The sequence below is a fragment of the Equus asinus genome, chromosome 5, assembly GCF_041296235.1.
Source record: "Equus asinus isolate D_3611 breed Donkey chromosome 5, EquAss-T2T_v2, whole genome shotgun sequence".
NCBI classification, from domain to species: Eukaryota; Metazoa; Chordata; class Mammalia; order Perissodactyla; family Equidae; genus Equus; species Equus asinus.
The window spans coordinates 61,570,962-61,587,980 of NC_091794.1; the positions used below are offsets into that span (position 1 = coordinate 61,570,962).

The window sequence follows — 17,019 nt, forward strand, 5'->3', positions numbered from 1 at the left end:
GTGACGGTCTACATGGTTCTGGCTCTCACCCCACCCGGCGTGAAAGGGTGGGGCGGGGCTGAGAGGACACTTCGGTTTCTCTTTCATGTGAAGCCTATGAGGTCCATTCAGGAAAGATCCACTGAGCACCACCAGTTTCCTGGACACTTCCCATAAGCCACCTGGGCACCAGTTACTGCTGACTAGGACCCAGGTGAGTGTTCCTGACAGGGACAGACTAGCAGGGACGGTGGTAGGGCCTCTGGGGAGTCACACATGCACAAACATCTGTCATGCTCCAGCCATTCAGACTCAAAGCTGGGCAGCCCATTTGTCCACCTGGCCTGGGGGAATGCCTGGCAGTGCCCATCCCGAGGGCAGGCAGGGTGCCCTCCTCGTGGAGAAGTGGTGAAGACAGAAGGAGCAGTGGGGGCCTGGCTTCCTAAAGACACACTGAGCTGCTTCAGGGAAGAAACATACGCCTGTCCACCCCATGCACGCAACAGCCTGGAAGAATCTAAGTGCTGACAGCGTGGACCAAAATGGAAGGCAGCCCCTGCTCCACCGGCCAGCTCAGCATCCCCTCCGGGATCAGCCCAGACACCCCCCACTTCCTGCCATGACCGGGGCTTCCCACCCCACAAACACCTCCCCCACCTGCCCATGGACCAAACATACCCCATCTTCCTGTTCATCCAGGGAAGACTGGAATTGTACACAGAAACTCCAAGTGAGAAATGACCGTCCACATCCTGCCCCTTCCCCCTTCCCCACACCCCACCTCTCCCTCCACATGCCAGCCTCCACTCTACCTTGATGAGCAGCTCCCAGCTAAGGGAGTTGTCCTCATCACAGAGCTTTTTAAATTTTCGGCAGCTCTTCCTGAGGGGGGAAAGGAGGAAGGAGAAACTCAGGAGTGCAAGTCCCTTCTCGATGAGAATCTGGAAAATCCAAACTGCCCGAATGAGGATTTTCGTGGGGGTCCTCTGAGCACTGACGTCACCATGGGACTGCAGAGGGGGCTCTCATGTTGGTCACCTGGGGCTGCCACTCCCTTTTCTATGCAGCAGCTGTATTTTGACCAGTTTGGTTTCCCACTGGGCACAGAGTTCTGTTGCTGTATGGCAAACACTTGAAAATCTCCACTTTGGTTCAACCTACTATGTGACATCCAGGGAACCTGATTCCTGAAGCAGAACTGGGGGCCTAAGTTGCCAGTGAGGATCAGGGACACTGCACACCCACCCAGGCCCTGTGCCCAGGGCTTACGGCCACCCAGGAAGCTCCAGCCGACGAGAGGGCAATGGCAGACACGTGGGAGCTCCCTCCTCCCCCTGGTCCTCCTGTGGAGAGGCCTCCCCACCTGGACACTTTCCCCCAGGTCTTCTTCAGTCTGTGTATGGGCACGCTCTGCAGAGCCGAGAGGACTGCGTGCAGGGAGGAGATGTTCCTCAAGGCTCGGCACTCCTGAGGAGGGAGAGGAGGAACTGGGAGGGGGAGCAGGAGCCCTGTCTGCTCTGGCTTCAGTCCCCCTCCCTTCCACTCTCACCTCCTGAGTGGGACAGATGGCCAGGGTGCCAGGGTGGGCACAGGTGGACCAAAGAGTAACACTTCCAGGAGGAGGAATTTCGCTCAAAGTAGGAAGGAGCCAGGGAGGAAGTGAGCATCCCACCCCTGGGACATGCGAGTCAAGGTCAGTGTGCCCTTGACAGGAAGGACCTAGCGACTGTGCAGGGGCTTAGAGTGCAGCCTTCAGTCCTGAGAGCTGATCAAGGAGAAGGGGCAGTTCCACGGCTCTGGAGAGGGTCTCCCCCCGCATACCCTGGCCACCTCGATCCACCGCTCCAGAACCTTGGCCCTGTCCCGGGCCGTCACGTTTGGGTCCCCAAGGCAGGACGTCATGACACACTTTACTACTCTGTTGAACTGCACCACTGTGGCCCAGACGGTGGGTGCCACGTTCTCATGTCCGGGCCGGTTTCTTTTGCCCCAGGTGGAGCCCAGACACTCAGAGGGCTCGACGTTCTTGAACACTTCCTGGGGAGGAGGGGGAGTGTCACTCAGCCCTGCCACAGCCCAGCTTAGTGTCCAAGCAGGAGTCACCGGTCTAAGGAGGGGCTCAGGAAGCTGAGGATGTGTTCTCAGCGTGGTGGGAGCCCCTCGCTTTCATTGTTCTTCCACTGAGAGCACCCAGCACAGGAGGACCCGGGACTCCAGACTGGTGGGGAAAGGACAGGAGCATTTACACACAGCCCACCCCCACAAACTGCAAGCTCCAGAGGGCTGCTCCGCTTGGCTCCTCCCAAGGGGGCATCTCCCTGCATCCTGAGCATCCTTGGTCCCAGGCCCCATTCCGCTGCACATTGCCCTGTGCCAGCTACACCCACGGGCTTTGTCAGGTTGTCTCCCTTTTAGTGAAGTACACGTCTGGTGCATCACAAATGCTGAGGCTGCTGAGCATCCCGAGCAGATGGCTGGGCCGCCTGAGTTCCTGGCTGCACACAGTGAGTTCTCCTCCCCGACCTCTCGGGCCAAGCCCCACCAGGCTTCCTCTGTGTTCTACTTCACTCAATGTGCTCAGCCCCTCTGTCCAGCAGGGCCTCTTGGTCCCCATCTCTACAGTGTGAGGGTGGAACACGAAGGCTGGGGAGTTGCCCAGATCCCATGGTTGGGAAGTGGTGGAGCTGGGATTGGGACCCAGGTCACAGGAGCCGCCACAGGGAAAAGCAGGTCTGGGCCAGCTGATGGCATAGGGGTGGCCTGCCCCACCCCGCCCTGAGAGCCCGGGTGCTCACCGCGTCAATGGCCGTCAGCTGTTCTGCCACCTCCCTTGGGGAGAAGGCCATGAGGCTAGGCTTCCCATCGGGCTGCTTCTTCCCGGTCACTCGACAGGGGTGGGAAGCCTCTGGAACCGGAGCTGATTCTGCGGCTGTTACTGGAGCCTGAGGTGGAAATCCCAGCAGACCCCTTGGTCCCGTTGAGTCCAGTTCAGGACCTGGCACTTGGGCTGGGGCTGCTGATGGCACTCGCTCGGGGTCTGGAGCAGCTGAGGGCGCTGCTGCCGGTTCCAGCGCTAGAAGTGACGGCAGAAATAGAACTGGAGTTCCGTCCAGCTCCAGATGTGGCCCCTTTTCTGCCTCTGCACCTGGCAGAAGCGCTGGAGCTGGGGCAGGAGATGGAGAAAGAGAAAGGGTCAGCTACATAAGTTGCTTTCCATGTGCCTTTCCCCAAACAGGAAAGATCCCACTGTCTTTCAATGAATCCCCAGTCGTGACCCACCCACTGGGGTAGTCTTCCAAGCCTACGGTCTCCCTTACCCTCTGTCTCCAACTCAGTGGCCTGGAAAAGGTCCACCTGGATGAGAAGAGGGGTGGCCTGGTGCTTCAGGACTGAGCCAGGCAAGAGGTCCTGGAGATACGCCAACGTCAGATTGATCCTGGAGTGGCGCAGCATCTGCCACATATCCTGGGAGTTCTCCTGAGGCCGGGGGCCCCAGATGGGAGAGAGGGCACTGGAGAGAGGCATGTGTGAAGAGAGTCACAGGCCTGGCCTGCTGTTCCACACTGTGTTCCCACAGCACCTTCTCTGTGCCTGAGCCCCAGAGGGTGGACCAGCCACTCCAATCCCTGGGTGGCTGTCCTTGCACTGGAAGGCCTGGTCATCAGCCAATCTAACAGAGAGCCTGTGTGAGTCTGGTCTTCCACCTGACACTCTTTTCCCAAAGGGCCTGGACATAGCCTGCCCCATCCTCCACGCTCGAGCATCAGGACTGAGGTTGGAGGCAGATTTGTGACCAGGCTGCTCACCAGCTACTGTTCTGGGCCCCAGTGGCGGTGCTTAGGAGAGGTGCCTGTGCAGAGGGCAGGGAGAGGGAGAGGGAACTGTGGAAGCGAGGAGTCTCTCAGTGGCCGACTCAGCCCAGCCTCTCCTCTGCTTCCCATGGCGGGACTGGCACCCCATGAACAGGTCTCTTTGATTCATTTCCTCCTGTAGGGAAGACCGCAGACCTCAGGCCCCCCACAGAAACCCCAAGAGGCGTGAGATCCAGGGTCTGCCAGTCCATCCATAGCCACAGTCCCCATGGTCTCCTAGCCCCTTCTGTGGACACAGGAGGCCCTCCCTCTGGACCCAACACCACTCATGGTCTTAGTTGGTCCTTGAAGTCTGTCATCGTGGTCTGACTATGAGAGGATGCGTCCATATCTAGAGGAGGCCAAGAGGGTGTGACATCTAACGTCCTCTGGGCATGAATACTCATGATGCCCAGAAGTGAGCTTCTAGCTCTCAGGCTAGAATTGAGCCCCAGGGAGAGTGTCTGCTTCCTTCAGTGGACACCCTTAGTGTGTAGGAAAGGGTACGAGTGTAGTAGGAGCTTAACATATAGTATTGAATGAATGAACCCCATCCAGAGCCTTCCCAGAATTCTGAGTGGGCCTGCGTCTCCTCTGCTGCCCACAGAGACCACTGCTCTGGCCGCACCGAAGACAAGGACCAGGATCAGCTAGATGGACTCGCTAAATTGTCTTGCCAATAGGAAAACAGTTTGCTTTCATGTACTTTTCCACACTCAGGAAGGCCACAGGCCAGCGAGGGGAGAGGCAGGGAGTCTCCTCACTGGCGACGGAAGCTGTAAGCATGAGGACACGCAGCATGAGCAGCAGTCCCTTCTGTGGAGTCCGGCACCAGGCAAGCGTCTGCCGTGCTGTCTCCCGTGATTTCCTTCAGTGACCCTGTGAGGTTTACCCTCTTACCACCCCACTATTCGGATGAGCAAGGTGACACTCAGAGAGGTGTGGGGACGTTCCCAAGGCACACGTTTATTAGGTAGGAGACTCCCTGCTGTGCTGTGGAGGGGTGGACACTCACCTCTGGAGCAGCTGGTCCAGGACCTGTGGGGTCGGGTAGAAGGCCTGGTACACACACGGGAAGGTGGTGACGGAGATGGATCTGCCGTGGAAAGATGGTTGCAGGCAGCCTACCACCTTCTGCACTGCGCCTGCCTTGAGGGTCCGCATCGTGCGGGCCTCAGCCACGGACAGGGTGGGTTCCTTGGCATACCACGTGGACAAGGAGGGACACAGAGTCAGTGGAGTCACCATGAACCACCAGGGGCATCAGGGTCTGGAGCTCAGACCAGAACCTCCCAGCGCCTCAGGAAGTTGTGCAAGAGGGACGAGAGCCCGCCTTGAAAATGGTTTTGGACTTAAAAGTACAATTTGATTTTTAGGGGAATGACAAACACTCAGTACCTTCAAGGCATTCTGTGACCTGAGGAACAATTGTACCTCTGTGCATTAAGAGCCTGAGGTAAGAGCATTATCCCAGGGAGTCATCAATGAACATCCCCACCACAGACAGGAGCAAAGAGATGATTAGTGACCTTCCGCCAATCTGCGGTTCTATGTCATGGCAGACCTGGAAAACTTAGAGTCTATTCGGACACGCTTAAAATGTGCCCTGCAGTGTTGGCTCAAATGGCAACAGAATTGGGTCATGTCAAGGTCCAACAGCATCGAAAGGCTGAATCACTGTGCAAAATGTCCTCCTCTGTGGAATATGATGAAGTCACTTAAGGCCTCAGCTCCTGACCTGAGCGGCCTACAATGAGTTGCCGTGTTCTGTGCAATGACAAGTAGCAGAGAAATGTATAGGATCCTGTAATCCCACCGCCATCCTCTTTATGTGTAAATCAGCCTAGCAAGTGTGATGATTCGTGAGGCTTGGAGAAGGTCTGCAAGGACAGTGGCCTGAGTGCTACACAGCTTCACAGCCGGGTAGTTACATCAGTCAAAACAGGAGCAAAATGCTAAGGTCCTCATGGCCTCGTGAAAAGTGATAACAACATTAAACATTTCCTCTATGATTCCAAGAAACGTCAAGAGTGTCTTTCCACCCTACCCCACAGCTGGCTCGGGAGGAGAGGAGGCCCAGACTCCTTCAGGAGCAAGGCCGTAGGACACTCCGTTGGGAAAGCCCTGTGAGGGCCCCAGGGGTGTGCTCAGATTCAGACCTGGGTTCCAGGCCCACGCTGAACATCTTGGGGGGGGGTGGGGGTAAAGACCTTCTGCTCCTGCTCTCACCTCAGACCGGCACAGGATGCTGCTGGTGGCCTGCTGCTCCTGCCCCTTGACTAGGGAGGGAGAGAAGTCGAACCCAACACATAACTCTTCAAACATCTCCTGAGTGGAGTTCTGGAAAGACAATGACCGGCAGACGGGCCAGGAGGCATCAGGAGCCTGCTGCACATCGCCATAGGGGGACACCCCCATGAGAATTTCTGTTCCCTAGTTCAGGCACAGATGGACATCTGCACAGACATCTGACCAGGGAGGGAACTAGATGAAACTTCTAAGGCTGGGGATTAACACAAGGGCAGAGGAGCTTGATCCCCAGCACCCACCTGCTCAGGTTGCCAGCCTGGGGTATGAATATCACAGACTCACCAGTTTTACAGCACGTAACAAACTGCTCTGATTCGAAGTGTTTTGTGAGGTGACAAGGTGCAGAGAAATGTATAGAATCCTGTAATCCACGCCCATGCTCTTTGTGTGTAATCAGCCTAGCAAGTGTGATGATTTGTGAGGCTTGGAGCAGGTCTGCAAGGACAGTGGCGCTGAGTGCTACAGCTTCCCAGCCGGGAAGTTACATCAATCAAAACAGGAGCAAAATGCTAAGGTCCTCATGGCCTCGTGAGAAGTGACAACAACAGTAAACCTTTCCTCTACGATTCCAAGAAACATGTGGAGAGTGTCTTTCCACCCGAGCCCTCAGCTGGCTGGGGAGGAGAGGAGGCCCAGACTCCTTTGGGAGTAAGGCCGTAGGACACTCAGTGGGAAAGCCCTGTGAGGGCACCAGGGGTGTGCTCAGATTCGGACCTGGGTTCCAGGCCCAACCTGAACATCTTGGGGTGGTGGGCGGGGAGACCCTCTGCTCCTGCTCTCACCTCAGACCAGCACAGGATGCTGCTGGCGGCCTGCTGCTCCTGCCCCTTGACTAGGGAGGGAGAGAAGTCGAACCCATCATGTAGCTCTTCAAAGATCTCCTGCGTGGAGTTCTGGAAACACAGTGCCCGGCAGACGGGCCAGGAGGCATCAGGGGCCTGCCTGCACATCGCCACAGGGGGACACCCCCATGAGAATTTCTGTTCCCTAGTTCAGGCACAGAGGGACGTCTGCACAGACATCTGACCAGGGAGGGAACTAGATGAAACTTCTACGGCTCAGGACTAACACAAGGGCAGAGGAGCTTGATCCCAGCACCCAGCTGCTCAGGCTGCCAGCCAAGCCCCGGGGTATGAATATGACAGACTCACCTGGCTGACAGCACATAACACTCTCCTCCTGCCCAGGAGGGACCCACTCCTCACCTGCTGCCTTCCCGCACAGCGCCCACGCGTACACACACACCCCGACACTCACACACAAACCCTCACACAAGGTGCAAGGGCTATGGGGCTGCTCAGGTGGGATCCGAGTTGTGTCCTGCCCTCCAGTGGGCTGCCCTGGGCTGCCCCACATTACCTTTGGGTACCTCCTGCCAAATTGGCCATGAGGCTTGATCCGATGTCCACAACAACACAACAGTCTCACACTCTGGGCTTTCCTGAGCCTAGAGCCTCTGAAAACTGGTACACAACAAGTAAACATGTTGTACTCTGAAGTGTCTCCAGTCAAATGAACTGGCTAGGGGTCTGTCTCTAGAATTAACTGCCTGGTTACCAGAGTTCTAAATCTGTTGGGGTCTATCGCCAAGGAAGTGAGGTCACTTTTTCAAGATTCCATTACCTGGGCTGCTTCCTGTAATCGGACCTACCCAAACCACCCCCATGTCTTCTTCTTAACTCTACATGAGGAGCTTCCACAGCCCCAGCCACAGCTCCCTGGGAATGTGATGAGGGTCCCAGCTTTGAGGAGGCAGAGCAGAATTCAGACCTCCTTTATCTTACCAGTTCTCTGTCCTGGAAAACTCATTGTGCCTCTCAGGGCCTCCCCAGTCTCCAAACCTGCCCAAGGGGAATCCGCCTAGAATCTACTTGCTAGGGACATCATCAGGTGTATATGAAATAATATCCATACCACCTGTGAGGTGGTGTCAAGTGCAAGTAATGCACAAACAAAGAGATGGAAGAATTACGAGAAGGGATGTAGCATGAACACCACTCAAACCAGGCCTGGGTTCAGCAATGCGCTATTGCAACAGGCACTTCCTCTCTTGGCCTCATTTCAATGTCAGCACAAGGAGAGGGTTGATGAATGAAATCCAGACACTGTCATCCTCTGGATTCAAACCTCTCCATTGTTTCCTCTTCTGTTTAGAAAGAGACCCAAGAGCCTCATCTTGATCTGTGAGGTGGGCAGCCTTCACCATGGCTCCCAGAGATCCCCACCCGTGGTACACACATCCCTCACAGATTCCTGTGTGACCACTGAGTGCTTAGTGACTGGCTCTCGCCAATAGAACACAGCCAATGTGGACGAGTGTCATGTCTAAATTTTAAACACAGAAAGTCTCTCACTTCTTTCTTATTCCCTCTCTTAAGTTCCGTCTCTCTCTCTTTCCCGTGTCTCTCTCTCTCTCCTGTCCCTGAGCTGTGGAATCAAGCACACACGTTTTTAGCTGCCATACACAGAAGCCCACATGGGAGAGAACCGAGGCAGCGCCCAGGCCAACAGACAGAAAGGAACCCATGCTCTGAGTCCAAAGTGCACCTCGACTCCTTTGAGTGAACCTGAGAGGAAATTCTCTGCCAGTCGAGCATCACTTGAGGCCGCGGCCGCGGCCTTGAGGCATCTCGAGCAGAAGAACCAAGCTAATCTATGTCTGATTCCTCAACCACAAAAATTGTGAGACATGAGGCATTTGCCGTTTACAGATGCAAGGCACTGGAACCGTGATTTCAGGCCCCAGGATCTGGCCCTGCCCTCCTCCGCCTCCTCTCTCCCCCCAGGCTCCCTCCAGCCACACTGGCCACCTTTCTCACATCCTCTGGCCAAACCCCCTTCTGCCCATGAGTGTCTACAGCAGGGGTGCCTTCTCCCTGACACGCCACTCCCAGACTTGTGCAGGGCTGGCTCCCTCTTGTCATTCTGGTCCCAGGAAATGTCACCCCAGTGAGGCCTTTCAGACCCCTACCCGGTGACCCCCAGCCCTCCCTCACAGGCCCCTGAATGTCCCCTCAGCACTGGCTCTTTCCCCTCTCATGTCTTTGCTTTCATGCTTTTGTCCTTGTCCCCTCCAGACTGTGAGCTCCTGACCGGCAGGGACCACTCAGTCACTGTCAGCCCTGCACTTAGACCCACCTGAGCACCTGGCACAGGGTGAGTGCTCGGTGCACAGTCGCTGAGTGAAGAATTGTGAAACTCGTGTCCCCTCCTCCTGCTCTTCACCAAGTCAGACTGTGGAGAGGACCGCTAGTACCAGGAGGAGTGAGTTCTCTCTGAGGCGGGGGACAGCCGAAAAGGCCTCTGCACGGCTATTTGCTGCTCCAGCAGCTGAGGCAGGCTGAGTGGGTGCCGTGTAAGTTTAAGAAGTCAGCACAGGGACTGGATGCACACAGCCTGCGCAATGACACCATCAGTTCACTTAACATCCGTCACCGAAAACAGAAAAGTAAGTGTTTGCTTGTGATGAGAAGTTTAGCTTCTTGGTTCTTAGCAATTTTGAAATGTACCACACAGCAGTGTTAACTTAGGCAGTGCTGTGTGGCAATTACATCCCAATAGAAGTGACAACAGTGAAAACCCAACCTCATTGGGCACCACTGACGCTGGAGGCTGCCTGCACCCTGGTGGCCAGCACCAGCACTGCAGCCCTGGCAGAAGCCACCACACAGGAAGTCTCTTTGGGTGTCCTCAAGGCAGAGGCTCCCCACTGTCCCAGGGGTAAAGGAGCAGGAGCTGCAGGCTTCCAGGCCGTGGGAGGAACCTCAGGAGCCTCCCTCTCCCTCATCTTTCTGTTCCTACACTTGGGTGTCCTGTTTTCTCAGGAGGCATCCTGACCTCAACCAAGGCAATGATTCTCCTCTCCAGCCAAGTGAGGACCTCGGGAGTCCAACAAGGACTGGTCTTGTCCCTGGACTCTGGCCTTAGTTCACAGTGCTCTGGCATGTTCTTCCTTATCCCAAGTTCTCATCCACCCGAACCCCCAAACCTCTCTCAGTTCTAAAGGATCTCCAGCAGGTGGGAAAGCATTTTCTCAGGTGCTCAGAGCACAGGGCGTCATCGATGGAGAACCAAGGGCCATAGACCCTTCGTGAGCATCATACGGAACCCAGGGAGTCACCCGCTGGACGCACTCCACTTGACACAGGAGGACACCAAGGTCTTCTCTCCTCTACCCAATGTCTACACAAGAGGAGAACGGCTCATCAGAGTAGCAGGTGCCCACAGAAGTGGACTCCAGCTCCCCAGTCCTGTGCCCTCCAGGCTGGGCCAGGGATGTCCTTGGAACAGGTACACACCTAGAAACCTTAGGGATTCTTTGGTCTGTCTCGGGCCTTCTGGGCATGTAGCCAGGAGGATGGATGCTACTGTTCATGGCAGAGCTGCCTCTGACCGCCTTCTCCTCGGCCTCTTGTCACTTCCCTGGTATCTGCTCTTTCCTGGGGTCCCTGCATGGTCCACACAGGAGAAATCGCTGTGAGTGTGCCTGTGCATGATTGGATGCGAATAGGAAGATGACCCCACGTGTACAGGGGTGGGCAGGGCTCCCCTAGAACCATGAGGTCCCTGTTTCCGAAGAAAACCCAAAGGGAAGGGGTTGAGCCCTGGCCAAGGAAGCCAGAGCCCTGCCTGATCTTCTGGATTCTGACCCCCTCCTGAGGTCTGGGCCAGTCCCTCCAACTTTCTGGGCTTCAGATTCCCAAATGGACAAAGAACACGTTTTGTAAGAGCAAAGTCAAAATGGACCCTCAGCAAATGAAACAAGTACCATGCTTTGACCTCCCCCCACTGCTTATCCTCCAAGGAGACTTCAAACCTACACGGTGTCTATTACTGGGTAAAATCACCCTCAGCATACAAAACTGATAATGGTTAAAATGGCACACGGTCAACTTTATCATTGACTAACTATTGACGGAAGAAGAAATACATCCGAATATATTTTGATATGACTGATAAGATTCAGGAAAGTTAGCTTGCTAGAAATAATAACACCTAAACAAAACTTAAAATGTCAGAACCTGTATCAGTATATTATGATGTAGATTAAAACAAATTCAGTCATTTGCCTAAAAATTAATTGATTCTGAGAAAAAATAGATTCAGTGAATTAATAATAAAATGGATACACTGGAATTGTTTTATGGTGCTTATTTTATAGCAGCCAAGGAATTAATAATACTATATTGCATTTTGACAGTTGCTAATAGCGTAAATCTTAGATGTTCTCGTTACGAGAAAAACATTTGTAACTCTTGATGATAGATGTCAACCAGACTTCTTATAGTGATCATTTCACAATATACACACATATTGAATCATTCTGTTGTAGACCTGAAACTAATATAAAACAAACTTAAATTTAATATTAAAAATGTCTTCTTATTATTTTTTCTCTGAAAAATACATTGTAACAAAAATTTTGAAGAGATTTGTTTAATTCTGATTTCAAGGTTGTATTAGGCCCAGAATGAAAGCATTTGTCTGATCAAAGTTGTCTCAGGTACAAGGGCTGAGACAAACACCAGGGTCAGAATGGAAGAGCACGAATGGCAACACTAAATCATACTCTGCTCATTTCTTTGTATTTGCACTTTTAACAGAAAATCTATTTTTATTCGCTTAAAATACACACAATGTAAAACTTACCGTCTTGACCATTTTTCTGTGTACACATCATTAAGCACATTAATTTCATTAAGCGCATCTTCAGTGTGTTGACCAAAGTCATATGGTGGTGCAGCCATCAGCACAATGCATCTTCACAACTCTTGTCACCCCACAGAACTGAAGCCTCGTCCCCACTCATCGGTCACTCCCATTCCTCTGCTCCCACCCCTGGCCACTGCATCTGCTGTCCATCTCTCTGAATCTGGCCATTTCAGGAATTTCATGTAAGTGGAGTCACACAAGGCCTGTATTTTTGGGACTGGTTGATTGTCCTAAAGGTTCATCCATGTTGTATCATATCTCAGAATATCCTTAGTTTTTGAGGATGAATAATATGCAGTTGTGTGTCGATATGCCCATGTTGCTTCTCCATTCACCCCTGGATGGATCCTTGGGTTGTTCCACATTTCAGCGATCATGAACAATGATGCCATGAAGATGGGTGTTCAAATATGTCTTTGAGACCAAGCTTTCAGCTGTGCTGTGTATATATCCCAAAGTACAATTGAGGGGACATTTAGTGATTCTATTTTTTAATTGTTTTATGGAACTGCCATGCTGATTTCCACAGCAACTATACCATTTTACATTCCAGCCACAGTGTACCTGCGTCCAATTTCTCCACATCTTTGCCAACATTTGTTTGAGTCCTTTCTTCACTGTCTATTTTTTGGAGTGCCGTCACATGGATGTGAGGTGGTGTCTCATTGAGATTTTGACTTACATTTCCCCAGTGATTAGTCACGTTAAGCATCTTTTTATATGCTTGTTGACCATTTGCGTATCTTCTTGGAGGAAAAGTCTATTCAAGTACCTGGCTCGTTTTTGATTTGGGTTGTTTGTTTTGTTGTTGTTAATTTTAGAAGTTCTATGTCTATTCTGTATATTCAGCCCTTGTCAGATAGATCATTTGCAAATATGGCCTCCCATGCTGCATGGGTTGTGTTTTTACTCTGTTGATATTGTCTTCAGAGGCAGAAAAGTTTTAATATTCATGAATTTTGGCATGTGTACTCTGTTTTTTATTGCCCATGCCTTGAGTGTCATATCCATGAAATCATTGCCAAATCCTATTGTGGAAAGTTTTCTCCTATGTTTTCTTCAAAGAGTTTCAGCTCTTACATTTGGATCATGATCCATTGAGAATTAAGTTTTATATCTGGTGTGAGGCAAGAATCCAAGTTTATTTTTTGCATGAAGATATCCACTTTTTCAGGAACCACTTGTTGAGAAGACTGTTTTCCCGCTGTTGAATAACCTTGGCAATCTTATTTCTGGGCTCTCTATTCTGTTCCGATTGTCTATGTGTCTGTCTTTACGCCATTACAATGCTGTTTTGATATTGTAGGTTTGTAGCAAGTTTTAAATCAGTAAAAAGAGAGTCCTCCAAATTAGTACTTCCTTTCAAGACTATTTTAGACATCTGGGCATACTTGAGATTCCATACGAGTTTTAGGATGGGTGTTTTTCAGCACAAAATGTCATTGGGATTTTGATAAGGACTGCATTTAATTGGTTCATTTCTTTGAAGAAGTTGACATCTTAACAACATGGAGGCTTCCAATCCACGATCACAGGACACCTCTCATTTCTGGTAGTGCCGGGTGGTGTTCAGGTGGAGGGGACAGCACTCTTCCAAGTAGTCACGCAGGGTCCCAGAATTCCTCCACACTGTGCCTTTGCCATTTCCTCAGAACTTATCGACATCTGCATCCAGTCAAAGGAGAGAAAAATGCGTGTCAAATGCATGTGGGAAGTTTTCAAGGACCGCGTGTGGATATGGCACACGTCTGTGCCACCCTCTCCCCTGGCCAGAACTACGCACGGAACCAGCAGACCCTAACAGTCGGCACTGCAGGCAGAATCAGCGGACCCCACCAAATTTGGGACTGTGGACTAACCAAGGGCTAGAGACTCAGCGTCCCAGGGAACCATCTGCCAACTCCAGCTGCCTGCTAAGACTCTGACTGGCACTGTGGACTAACCCAGGGCTGAGACAGATGCTCTGCTAGAGCATCCTGTCAGACCAGACTGGCCCGTTAAACTGCGCCTGGAAAGACAGTTAGATCAGGAGCTCAATGCAAGGACAGCGGATCTGAGATACACAAGACGCTTACCCATGGCCCTCAGAAACAGGAAAAAAGACGTAGAATCCAAAGGCTTCATGGCCACCAACGCTGTGTTTCTCATCCACGAAGCCATGAGAAGTCTCCTTCCAATCCCACTGCTGCCACCAAGCCGTTAAGAAACAAAATGCAACCGTGTAAGTCTAAAGAACTTCGTTGCTTTATTCACCAATTCCTGCACCCAGAGGCATCCAATCTAGCAGATAGAAAGGAGCTCCAAGGAGCTGTACGGAATGAAAGACTTTGAAAGGAAGAAGAGAGAAGGAAAAGACGTCACAGCAGGCGGGAAGGTGGCTGGCTTATTGCAAGGTTACTTTCCACACGGGACTGCAGGAGTCTATGATGTGGAATACCTATCTAGTGCTGATTGGGGGATTCCTGATCCAGTGGGTTAAGATTCTGTTTCCGGGAGAGTCGAAAATCTAATGAAGTCAAGACTCAGTTTGGTGACGTGGGGCTTAGCGTAAGAGGCTCCTCTTGGGGCCCGCCGTCTGGTTTTGACACATGACTCTGCTGGCCCCCTGCTGGCCCCGGGTACACCCGGGTTTCCCTTCCTGACCATTGTTGGTCACACATCCACTGCACCTGCCTCCAGTTCTCCCCCTTCCACACCGCAATCCCCGCCATGACTCCCTCTGACACTATCACGACTTCTCCCACCACACTGCCCTGCTTTCCACAAGGCCAGCAAGAGGCTCCGTAAGCACCACTTCAGCAGTCCAGTGGGCTGAGCGGGCTGCCCAGCATCGGGACTCAGAAACTGGTGGGCCTGTCACATGGCCTCCAATCACCGGTACCCCAGCTGAAGTGCCTGCCCTGATGAGATACTCAAATTTAGCCAACTCCATCGAACAACATCTTTGCTGCAAGCTTCCCTTAAAAATGCTCCACCCAATTTCTGCCCCAACTGTTTTTTGAGGAGTCGTTTTGGGGGAGCCTTTGAGGCCACCTTGGTGATTCTGTGCCCGGGCACAAGCAGCTCTTAGCCCACACACCCTTTGGTTGCACCACCTGGAATCGTAGAGCACAGGGAGCCAGTGGATGGGCACCAATCACTGGTTTGACCCCCAAGAGCCGGTGAATATTTCATAGCAGGAACATCCACTTTCGGGTCTTCCTGTGGGCGCACGTCACAAGGCGCTCCCTGGTACCCCGCTCTCCCCCACATCCTCTGACCAGCTTTCCCCAGGCGATGTTCTGCAGTACATCATTGTCTCCACGGACCTGCCCCTAGAGCTGTACCCCACAGACCAGGAGTCCCTGAGTTTCCTGCCCTGACAGGCTACCACCGACCCAAAGAGATATGTCTGTTCTACTAGGATGACTGGACTGGCATAGAGGACGGGCCCTAGCCACAGAAAATCAGGTAATTGAGGCCACCCAGAAGTGTGCACAAACAGAACCCAACACGGACAGCAGCTCCATGAGACTCTATTCTACTCCTTGTAGGACAGTCGCCTAAGTCTCTGCCAAATGGTTTTAGGAAACCACCTGGCCTCAGACTATCTCTACTGGCCAAGGAAGGAGGGGTCGGGGCCCTCCCATGGTCTACCACCTGCATGTACATCAACAACTGACAAGTTCAAACCTACCTACACCAGAGGGTCCAAGAGGTGAGAATACTGCCCAGTATTACTGAGATCTCTGAACAGATTCCCAGGGCCCCCAAGACCACTGAGCTATTTTCTTGGCTGGTCTTTTCAAGGTGGAGACCATGACTATGGACTGGATCTCAGACTGTAGCTTGTGTGATTTTCGTACTTGCTACTAGACCCTAATCAGATGTTTACTCTCAGGGCTACACCGTGCCTTACCCCTAATAGCTGCATGAATTACCCTAATTTCAAATTTTCACTGAAGAAAATCTGCTCAACATAAAATACACCATTTTAAGTACTTGAAAGTACACAAGTCAGTGACGTTTAGGACAATGAGAATGTTGTGTGGCTATCACTACTATCTAAGTCCAGAACATTTTTAATACCTTGCAAAGAAACCCAGCCTCGCTGTCTCTGTGCTTTGCCCTAACCCAAGTCCACAGAAAGACCTTATCTGTTTCCTCTCCCTGCAGATTTGCTATTCTGGGCATTTCATTCAAATGGAATCATAGAATCTGTGGCTTTGTGTACCACTTCAATTAGCACACTTTTTTAAGGATCATCCAGGGCCTAGCACGTAGCAGTGCTTTCTTCCTTTTTAGGGCTGTGTTATATCCCATAGTATCAATATGCCACATTTGCTTTATGTGTTCATAATTTGGTGGAAAATTGGGTTTATTTCATTTTTGGGCTACCGTGAATAATGCTGCTTTGAATGTCCATGGACAGGTTTTCCTGCAAACATATGTTTTCCATGTTCTTTTGGAGATGCCTCACAATGGACTGTCCAACTCAAAGGCAATGATTGCTTGAAGATGTTAAGAAATGCAAAGCTGTGCTCTACAGTGGCTGCATCATTTTACGTTCCCACCAGTGATGTATGAGGGCTCCCCTTCTTCCACATCTTTACCAACACTTGGGATTTTCCTTTATGTTGAATACAGCCTACACATTGAGTTGGAAACAGTAGCACATTGTGGTTTCAATTTCCCTTTCCCTAATCATGAATGACATCTAGCATCTCTCTTGTGCTTATTGGCCATCCGCATATCTTCTGGAGAAATGTCTATTTCAACCATTTGCCTATTTTAATTGTTTTGTCTTTTATTATTGAGTTCTAAGAGATATTTATGTATTCTGAACACTAGATTATACAAGTTGAAAGTCGGCGAATTCAAGACCCAGCTTTCAACAATGGATAGAACATCCAGACGGAAAAGAAGGACACCCTAGAAATAAATGACATTAAATACTAAGAACATTTTATTGAAGAGCAGCAGAATACACCTTCTTCTCAAGAGCACACAGAGTATTTTCCAGAAGGGATCACGTTTGAGGTCACAAAACAAATCTTAACAAAATTAAGACGATTGAAATCATACCAAGCATCTGTCCTGAACACAATGGCGTGAGACTAGAAATCAATATCGGGAAGAAACCTGCATCATTCCTGAGAGATGGAAATTAAACAGCAGCCTCTTACAC

At 51.4% G+C, this 17,019-nt stretch overlaps 1 protein-coding gene and 1 long non-coding RNA gene across 6 annotated transcripts in view; one reads left to right on the top strand and one right to left on the bottom strand.

Moving 5' to 3' along the window:
* Window positions 1-555: 555 nt before the first annotated feature.
* Window positions 556-17,019, bottom strand: part of LOC123285602 (ral guanine nucleotide dissociation stimulator-like) — a 372,006-nt gene continuing 355,542 nt past the window's right edge. The window contains exons 2-11 of one of the 5 annotated variants that reach the window (XM_070509660.1): window positions 11,790-13,517; window positions 6,923-7,033; window positions 6,060-6,170; window positions 4,846-5,027; window positions 3,297-3,490; window positions 2,775-3,142; window positions 1,801-2,016; window positions 1,343-1,446; window positions 792-861; window positions 556-684 (exon numbers count right to left, since the gene is read on the bottom strand). In XM_070509660.1, the coding sequence (XP_070365761.1) occupies window positions 571-684; window positions 792-861; window positions 1,343-1,446; window positions 1,801-2,016; window positions 2,775-3,142; window positions 3,297-3,490; window positions 4,846-5,027; window positions 6,060-6,170; window positions 6,923-7,033; window positions 11,790-11,801 (1,482 nt within the window). In that variant the 5' untranslated portion in view covers window positions 11,802-13,517 and the 3' untranslated portion in view covers window positions 556-570. Of the gene's footprint in view, window positions 685-791; window positions 862-1,342; window positions 1,447-1,800; window positions 2,017-2,774; window positions 3,143-3,296; window positions 3,491-4,845; window positions 5,028-6,059; window positions 6,171-6,922; window positions 7,091-11,789; window positions 13,943-17,019 lie in introns of those variants that run through there. The other 4 variants (XM_070509662.1, XM_070509659.1, XM_070509663.1 and 1 more) reach the window with 4 other exon arrangements.
* LOC139045285 (uncharacterized) lies at window positions 15,185-16,837 on the top strand. Its single transcript, XR_011503328.1, has 2 exons — window positions 15,185-15,549; window positions 16,683-16,837. It is a non-coding gene; the product is annotated as an uncharacterized lncRNA (long non-coding RNA).